The 9,146-nt window shown below is 36.7% G+C and overlaps 2 protein-coding genes across 2 annotated transcripts; both read left to right on the top strand.

The window, feature by feature from the left end:
* The first annotated feature begins 429 nt into the window (after positions 1–429).
* On the top strand, positions 430–4,775 carry LOC147432462 (uncharacterized). The gene is made up of 6 exons (XM_086491587.1): positions 430–703; positions 2,491–2,563; positions 2,645–2,734; positions 4,150–4,171; positions 4,258–4,454; positions 4,539–4,775. The coding sequence occupies exons 1-6, from the start codon at positions 430–432 to the stop codon at positions 4,723–4,725; spliced, it is 843 nt and encodes a 280-aa protein (XP_086347713.1). The 3' UTR covers positions 4,726–4,775.
* LOC147432463 (uncharacterized) lies at positions 3,208–3,637 on the top strand. The gene is made up of 2 exons (XM_086491588.1): positions 3,208–3,466; positions 3,561–3,637. Exons 1-2 carry the CDS (start codon positions 3,208–3,210, stop codon positions 3,635–3,637), a joined length of 336 nt encoding a protein of 111 aa, XP_086347714.1.
* Positions 4,776–9,146: the final 4,371 nt, after the last annotated feature.

Below are 9,146 nucleotides of genomic sequence, written 5' to 3' on the forward strand. Positions count from 1 at the left end.
CGCTGTTGGTCATGTCCGACGTTGTTGGTTTTTTGTGTAATAATATTAGCAATTTGGACTTGATTCATAGCTGGAGCATCCTCACTTGCGGTTGCAGCTAGAGGATACAACATTGAGCATTGCAGTGGACAAATCCGACGAGCGGGCAACAAATTTGGAGATCGGCATCTGGAGCAAATTTGGTACACTCTATCAATTTCACACAAATTTAGGCCGGAGATTTTCAAATGCAATGGAAGTTCAATTAAATGCGTGTTATTATGGTATTTGGCATGAAATGTAGCGGCATTAACAAGTGGTGCAGATTGTAGCCATTGTTTGAATGATGATGATGTATAATGCTTTTTCAAATCTTTATTGATGTAGACACTTATGGCTCCCAAAAGACGAGGCAGCAAGTCAATCAAGAGAACGTTTGATTCTCCATGCATGACCTTGAGATCTGGTCCTTCCAAGAGAAGGCATCCAATCGATCAAGAGGCATCTTCTCATGCAGTTGCTACTCGTAGTCCTCATTTCAAACAAGGGGGAAAGAGACATAGAAAATGCATCTTTGTTGATGATGAAGCTGCCGTGGAGGAAGGTTCTAACTATTTGGAGAGTGGGGATGATGTAAAAGGAGACGAGTCTCGAGAGTTGACAGTGGAGTTTGAAACAAGTGAGGATGTTGAAGATGAAGATTTAACAGAGTCTGATGGGATAGGTGAGGATGATGTGGCCCAACATTCTCGACACTTGGGAAAAAAAATCCTGTTGGGGATTATGAAGGATGTGTTAAGTCAATTTTACTTAAAACGAAGAAGCAACCCTCCACTTATACCTCTATGTCGTTTGGTTGCTCATGAGGCTGTTCGAGTGGCTACAGATTCTGCATCTTGGTTGATTCCTATTTTTGACAATGTTGCTTACTTGGATACAATGGGATCATTTTTGGTGTCGGTGAAAGATTCCTTTGGCTCTTACATGCCTGTCACTCCTCTTGTGGAAGGTAGTTGGGATCCTATTTGGCAAGCTAAGAGTGTTTCATTTGATAATCAGCTCAATAAGGAGTGGCAAGAGCTTCGAGGGCGTCTGTTTTTGGTATGGGATGGCAACCATCGGCTGAAAACATGGATGCGACGCATAAAAGAAGGTAAGAATTAACATCGATGCACTAATTGTTTGTTAGATTTAGCTGTACCTTCTTTTTTGGCTAATTTGGTGTTCTTTTGTCAAGTATGGCATGATAATGAGGAATATCATGTGAGTGTGAGATGCCAATTTTTGGAAGTAGAAAAAAAAAAGAGGCCGAACTATTACTTGCTCTTGACACCACTAATGTGTAAGTTGTAAATTTGTGGTCTTTTTGTATTTCTAAATTAATCTCGCTTTGAACTATTATTTTTCATTTGTTTATATATTTATTGTAGCATTTCACGATCAACAGTGAAACCAAATCTTGGGCATGAGATATACATGTTCCAAAAATTTGGTATCGCCAATAAAGAGAGCATTCTTGCACGTCTCACTCAAGAGGACAGAAAGTGGGCTGAGATAGAGATGGCAGTTGAGAGTAGATTATATCAAGGAGTTCCTCCTTGGTATAATTCTCCTTGTGTGTTGATTTCTCAACTAGTTTGGAAGGTGAATTGTCGAATTGAGTATTAACTATATACATTTTTAAAGATTGTTTACGATTCATTCATTGAATGTAGTTGCGGTTATGTAGGATGATTTTAATGCATTTATTTCAAAGGAAACTGCAAAATTGAAAGCTCTTGGATTAGATAAGGTGGAGTTTGAAAGGCGATTGCAAAAGGAAACTAAACAAGAAGAAGCTCGATTGAAGGATAGAGGTTATAAGTTTTTGACAATTGCCAATCCAGTTCATGGAGAGGAATTTTTTGAGTTGCTCTTTGATGTGAAGTGGGATGATCCATCCATGGTAAAAATCACACGAGACAAGTTAAATGCTTTGTGCTCCTCAAAACTACCTTCTGAAAGGTATCACACTTTTCAATACTTTTTTACTAGTTTTTTGTTTATGTTTTTAAATTCTAATGAAATAGTGACATTAAAAGAGAGTCAAATTTCTCGAGCGAAAAATTTCTACATGAATGGTATATGAATATACTTATATATGATGGTGTTAAGTTTTTGATATATTTTGGTCTTTAATGAAGGAAAAAATATATATTAGAGATGATGAGTCTTACAAAGGCCAAAGATCCAGTCTTTTCTCACTTTGGTGATGTGAAGCACTTTAGGGCTTACATTAGAAAAGAAGTTTATTGGGCTCACATGCATGATGAAGCTTTGTTGATAATAAGAAGGTTGGAGGTTGAAGAGTTGAAATTGCCAAATGGATTTGAAGCTTTTTTCAAGGTTGTTTTCTAAACCGGTCACTTTTTTCTAATAAATGTGGATTTTATTGCATTGTTTTATGATTTGAATGACTACCATAGGTGCAATTAAGAAATCATGGCTTGCAAGCTTTTCCTCAACTTTTAGGAGATATTAAAAGTGCAGGGGAATCCTCCAAAATGCCTGAGCTACAAGAGTCTTGTAAAAGGATTTTGTACAGGTGAAATTTCATGAACCAACAATGTCTTTGGCTCTTATTGAAATTATTTTTCTCAAGAGATTAAATGTTGTTATGGTGTAGATGGATGTGTGAATGTGTTTTAAACGGTACACTTGCTACTATGCCTATGGTTACTGAAGATTGGTCAAAGCTAGAGGATGAAAATACCATGTATCCCGGTTCTATGGTAGAGAAGGGTATTTCTATGTGGGAGTGTAGAATTTTCCCATGGTGGTTGGACTATCCTTTGGGGGTGATCCCAAAGCAAGAACTAGACTTACATGCAAGTAAGTATAACACTTTTTCCTTTTACATCAAGTTTATTCTCATATTCAATTTTTTTATTCTCATATTATTACATTCTTCTATTATAATATTCAATTTTCCTATTATCATTCAAATCCACCAGTCTTGAACTCGTTAGCATTTGATCTCTCTCTCTCTCTCTCTCTCTCTCTCTCTCTCTCTCTCATGCATGAAAAAATGCACAAGAAAGTATGTTCTAGTTTTTTATAAATGACTTGAGTTTGTAAATGCTAAATTAATTTTCATTATATCATTAAAATTTTCTTGTGATAGAGTTTTTGGAAGAGAATAAAGACAAAGATAAAAACCAATCTGCTTCTTTAGAGCACTTAGAAGACATGGATCACAATCATGACTTGGCCATGGATGGGGGCTCACAAAGAACACAAGAAAGAAATCACTCACTACCTCTTCAAAGAGAGCACCATAATCATGCGAGTGGGTCAAACATGGGTAAACACAACAAAAAAACCTATCCATTAGGAGGGCTAAAGATTGACATGCCTAAAGAAAGCAATGAAAAAAGCGTTTCAATAGTGGTTGAGTCAATCATGGAGCGACCAACTTCATCAAGGCAACCAACCTCATGGAATACCGGTAAGTTTCTACTATTTAAATATTTATTTTTTGATAGTGCAGAACAATTCTATATTACTTGTAATTAAGATAATTTTTTAATGAAAAATTGTAGGCTTTCAATTTTTGACTGTGGTAGATGCTCTTCTAGTTGATATGGCTAATGTTGATGATTTTGCCATTCAAAGGTAAAGGAAAGGTTTTGTGGCTTGTGTTATCAACATCAATAGAATGTTCAAAGTGGATGGTGTACTAAGCAACAAACGTTTTGTGTGTAGCATTAAAAATTTTTTGAGCACTCAAAGTCTTGGCTTGTATCACCATTGTGGAGCACCTTGTCGTGAGGTGTTTCGTCTTATCTTTGCCGATTTCCCTACTTCTTTGTTGGTGGATGGTTTAGGCCCAATTCGAGCAGGTTACTCAAAGTTTTTGTTTATGCTTTTTGTTTTGATCCATATCACTTGAGAAACTCATTCTAAACATCTTTTCAAAGGTGGATTAAGCAAAAAAATTCCACAATGGAATATATTTTTGCCTTCTCTTGTGCAAGGTGTGATGGATGTAGCAGAACCTTTCTTGGCAGATGAAGGCTTTTTCGAGACTCTATGTCTTGCACAACATATTGGAGAGATTATTACCCATGCTATAAAGACTGGGTTACGACTTCATCGCACATGGACTCTCATGTGTAATGGGGGATATAGACACCCAGATACCCTAGAGGAGGTGAATCAAAATACCATGTTGTTGTGAAAGATTGCATTATTAACTTGATTTTGATTCAAGTGTGTACAATGTATGCTTATATGTAGGTAATTGATCTCACGGTGGGAGTTTTTTGTCGAGCGGATGTTGCTATACCCACATACAATAGGGAGGCAGGAGAGAAAGTCTCTCCTCGCATGTTTCCTGCATCACGAAGCTTTTTAATGGAGGATCATCAAGAACGCACCATTGTTCTTGATATACCTATCAGAGGTGGAGCAGAGAGGTCACCCGACTTCTACAGGTGAGAAGATAATCATTTTAATGTAAATTGAGCTTTAATTTATAGTTGAAAAATGACTTACATATTTTAAATTTGCATGTGTAGATGGCTCCTGGCAACCTTCACGGATGACTCAGATTATGTACTAGATGTGTTTTCAGGATGTGGAGGTCTTGGCAAGGCATGTGGTGAGGTTTATCGATATTGTTTGTGCTTGGAGGGGGATGACATAGTCTATGAGGAGTGTCTCAAAAAGGTGGTTTGTGGTCCATATGTGGAAAAGAGAGTTTAGTATCACATCCATAGTTTTTTGAAACAATTATTGAACACACACTCTATTTTTTGTTTCAAGAATGTTGACATAGGACATCTAGGGTTTTATTGTGCATGTTCTTGAAGTGATTTTAATTGCATTGCTTTTGTGGACTATCTACTCTTTCTAACATCCATATCAAACACTAATGCAGATAACTTGTTAAGCTTTGTTTTGAATACAGATTTCTTTGAATGCTCTCTCTCTCTCTCTCTCTCTCTCTCTCTAGACTAGCATATTTAAAGAGAGTAAGTCTGAATAAGGATTTCTTTGAATGCTCTCTCTCTCTCTCTCTCTCTCTCTCTCTCTCTCTCTCTCTCTAGACTAGCATATTTAAAGAGAGTACGTCTAAATAAGGATTTCTTTGAATGCTCTCTCTCTTTCTCTCTCTCTCTCTCTCTCTCTCTCTCTCTCTCTCTCTCTCTCTCTCTCTCTCTCCTTTTTCTATAGCCTAGCATATTTAAAGAGAGTAAGTTTGGGCGTTTAATTATTCAATGTGAGGTGATGTTTCTAGGTGAATTGCAAGAATGTAAAAGATGTTGAAACAAAATGGAAAAATGCTTTAAATAAAGCAAAAAGCTCAAAATAGTTTTACATTTCATTAAAAAGCTCGAATTGAAAAGCTCGCAAAAAAAAAAGCACTCCACAATATCTTGGGATGAGCTTCTTATACTTTCCAAAGGATAGGTTTCTTTTCTTGGGTCTGACCCTAAGGAATACCTTGTCTCCTTCTTTAAAGATTCAATCTGATCTCCGTTTATCTGCATAATATTTTTGTCTGTCCTGAACGGCTTGAATATCTTTACGAATTGCCTTGGTTTGAGCTTCCATGTCTTTGAACATTTTATTTGAGGCTTCTACCTTGATAGTAGGATCTGAGAAATTTAATGGAGCCAAACATTCTTGTCCATAAAGAGTCTTAAATGGTGACATGCCTATGCTTCTATGGTCAAAGGAATTATAGGCATATTCAACCAAAGAAAGATATTGGATCCATTTCTTTGGTTCTTGTGAGCAGTATGCTCTAAGAATGTCCTCAATCACGTGTTTAATCTTTCAGTTTGACCATCTGTCTGAGGATGATATGTTGTGCTAGAACACAGTTGTGTTCCAATGGCTTGAAAAAGTGAAGTCCAAAACTTTGAGGTAAATTTTACATCCCTGTCGCTAACAATTCTCTTAGGTAGACCATGAAATCTAAAGATTTTCTTTACGAAGATTTGGTTAATATCAAAGGCAGTGAAGGTATTTTTTACAGGCATCAAATGAGCTACCTCAATAAGCATATCAACAAAAACAAATACTTAATTATAGCCTCCAATAGAGGGTAATCATATGACAAAGTCCATACTGATACACGCCCATTGCATTTGATGTATATCAAGAGGTTGAAGTTGTCCAGGTAGTCACAACCTTCCACGCGCACACAGGCTCTCTCTATCTCCCTTTGCATGGCAAACCTCGGGGGGTCACACACGCTGACACACGTCCACAAACACTGTTAGCAGCAAGCTAACACGGATACCATTTTTTGGAGCTCTTATTGTAAAAACACTTATTATTTTTGATAAATTGGGAATATTGTAACTCTTGTTTTTTGGATAAACCTTGTAATTGATGAGCCGGGGCTACAAGCTTCTAGATTGTATCACCCTGCCAGTATTCATGTTTAGTTAGAGCTCCCAGATTATTAGTTTTGACCACCAAAAACTTTGGCTAAGGTATAAAGCCAATTTTGTAAGTTATTATTAAGTTTTTTGGATAACAAAATACACAGCGTGAGTTAACGACGCTCACTTCTCTCCTTCTCGCGCTTGCTACTCCCTATCCGGTTGTCACATTGCAGTCGCGTTTGTTGCATTGCAGCCGCCGCAGATAAGAGCTCTACGCATTGACGTAAACACTTCACGGTATTTGATAGCTTTTGGCATCGTCGACCCGTGGCCTAATTTTATCATAAGTAGGAATTTACACTTGAAAATCTAAAATAAGCATAGGCGGGGTATTGGGGCATCATTGCTAAGCATTTAGGTGCATTCTGGGTCGAAAACGATTAGGTCAAAAATCCACTGCTATTAATAATCACGATTTTGACACTTGATCTAAAGTGGGATTTGAGACCATAAGCATGTGTTCTTAGGTCTTATAAACATGTCCCAGAAGTTTCATTACGTTTGGATGCCATTTGATGCTTTAACGGATGTGATTTGTTTACCGATGAGCGATTGGCTTTTGGTGATTTCAGTCACTTGAGTGTAGCTTGAGTTAGATGCGAGTTGTTTGTTGTTTTCTAAGAGATTGAAAACCTCTTGTAGACTCTATGCAGTAGTCGAGTCAGCTTCATCCCATGGATTGACAATTTAATCATGGTTCTCGCGCTAAATCTGCAATAAGATAGGATAGTGAGGTTAGACACCCGTCCCACATTTGGCGCCGCTGCCGGGGATCGAAGAGACCTAAACTAGGAAAAAAATACGAGCGTCTTGTGAAGTTATCCTTTAACTTTCTCTAGGATCTCTTAAAGTAAAAACTTTCTTTTTAGAAACCGCATAGCTTAAGGTTGTCGTCTTTTGCTATGTAGAGGTAGCTTGGAAGTAATCGTACTTGTCGAGTGCCTTTAGGATTGTAGAATTGTAGAATTAGATTAGGATTTTGAGAATGATTGATAGATGAGACAAGTCTTAAGATCAATGCTAAGAAACCATAAAAACAAGAAAAAGAGTGTTTGTGGACACTTTCCACAACCCCATTGCATGAGAACCTAGGAGTAGGGTTAGTAGGATCCGAGGTGGATTTCAGAACATTTCTCTCTCTGAAAGAATCATTGTGAGTTGTTATTTGAAGTGAAAAATTTCACGTCTACGGCTAGAAATAGCACGAAAAGACTCCAAACCACTCAATCCAATTGTAGAGTATCCTTAAAAGTTCCTTGAACTAGTGGATAAGTTCAAGGACACATTGAGGTAAAAATTTCAAGAGTTTGCAAAAACTCAGATTATTTTCTTTTTCCTGACATTTTACCCCAAATTAAGTTTTGACTTGATTCATAAGCTTAAAATAACTCATAAAAGGCTGTCCACTAAAAAAGTGCCCATAATTGTTCATTTTAAGCCTAAAGTAAATAATCGTGATTATTTACTTTCATCTCAAATTTGACCAAGTTTGATACCAGTGACTCGGTGACTCATTGCATGTGTACAAACAAATTTTAAAAAGGCACTAAAGATTTGGATCACCAAACTGGCAAAAAACTGGGTAAAAACTAAAGTTTGTACTGACTTTCTGAAACTTGAGTGTAAATTGGGAAAAAAATTGTCCAAACTTAATGAAACTTGATTCATAGGCTTATATTGATGTGATAATCATGTGTACATGCTCACTTGACCAAAACGTTGCCAGTTGTAAATAATCGTGATTATTTATATCTATCCCAGTTTTCAACTTTTTTGACTAAGTTAGCATACCACTAGTTTTACCATGTTGTTATAAGCCCACGAACCAAATTTGGTAAGATTTGGATCATTGGATTGAAAATTGTGTCTAAAATTGCAAAGTTAGTTTACAAACACAAAACTGATGACCATTTGATCAAAAATAGTCCAAACTTGATGAAACTTGGCTAGAGACCTTAAGTTGAAGTGCTTTATAGATCCGTGTCAAGATTGAGGCAAAAACTTACAAAAGATTAGCTAGAGTAAATAATCGTGATTATTTACACCTGCTTCAAAAATTGACAATCTTGCATATTCGGGTATACCACAAGGTCAAGCATATGAAGTAGGCCACACAAATCAATTTTGGTGAAATTTTGATTACAAAAGTAAGACTTAAAGCCAGATTCTTGAAAACCGAGTCTGCGGACACGGAATAGTTGATAAACTTGAACAACTTTTGTCCAAACTTAGTGAAACTTGTCCAGGGACCTTAAGAGGTTGTACACTTGGCAAATCAAGCCAAAAAGTGTAAAAAACTGACAAAATCGCAATTATTTACTACTACAACACAGAGACACCAATTTTGCCTTTTGAGTTTGTACAATGGTAGACCAACATAATACAAGGCCACCGGAAAATTTCGGGTTTGATCGGATCCAAATTGGTACATGTTCACTCAGTTTTTGAGTTGCAGATTAGTCCTTTGATTTTTGCCAAAGTCGAGTTGAAAATTGCAATTGTTGACTCAATTAGCTCAATTTGCAGTGATACATATAGACCAATCATAATAGCTATCAAGAACTATACTGTCTTTGTAGAAGAATAGCTAACTTGATTAAATTTGTATAGGAATCAGGTTGTAGACAAAGAATCAGTAGCTTGATAGAAGCTGCAATCCAGTCAAGTGGAAGAAATTGACAACAAGTTAATCCAAGGTAAGTACTCTATCCAGGGATTCATAAGTCT

Source organism: Adiantum capillus-veneris, chromosome 20 (genome assembly GCF_014529385.1).
Source record: "Adiantum capillus-veneris isolate H3 chromosome 20, ASM1452938v2, whole genome shotgun sequence".
In the NCBI taxonomy this organism is placed as follows: Eukaryota; Viridiplantae; Streptophyta; class Polypodiopsida; order Polypodiales; family Pteridaceae; genus Adiantum; species Adiantum capillus-veneris.

Excerpts from the sequence above, each read along its gene's own strand:
- LOC147432463 (XM_086491588.1), top strand. The coding sequence starts at position 3,208 with ATGGATCACAATCATGACTTGGCCATGGATGGGGGCTCACAAAGAACA. Across the intron at positions 3,467-3,560 it reads ACCAACCTCATGGAATACCG|GCTTTCAATTTTTGACTGTG; the intron begins GTAAGTTTCTAC and ends GAAAAATTGTAG.
- LOC147432462 (XM_086491587.1), top strand. The coding sequence starts at position 430 with ATGACCTTGAGATCTGGTCCTTCCAAGAGAAGGCATCCAATCGATCAA. Across the intron at positions 2,564-2,644 it reads TGTAAAAGGATTTTGTACAG|ATGGATGTGTGAATGTGTTT; the intron begins GTGAAATTTCAT and ends GTTATGGTGTAG. Across the intron at positions 4,455-4,538 it reads AGGTCACCCGACTTCTACAG|ATGGCTCCTGGCAACCTTCA; the intron begins GTGAGAAGATAA and ends TTGCATGTGTAG.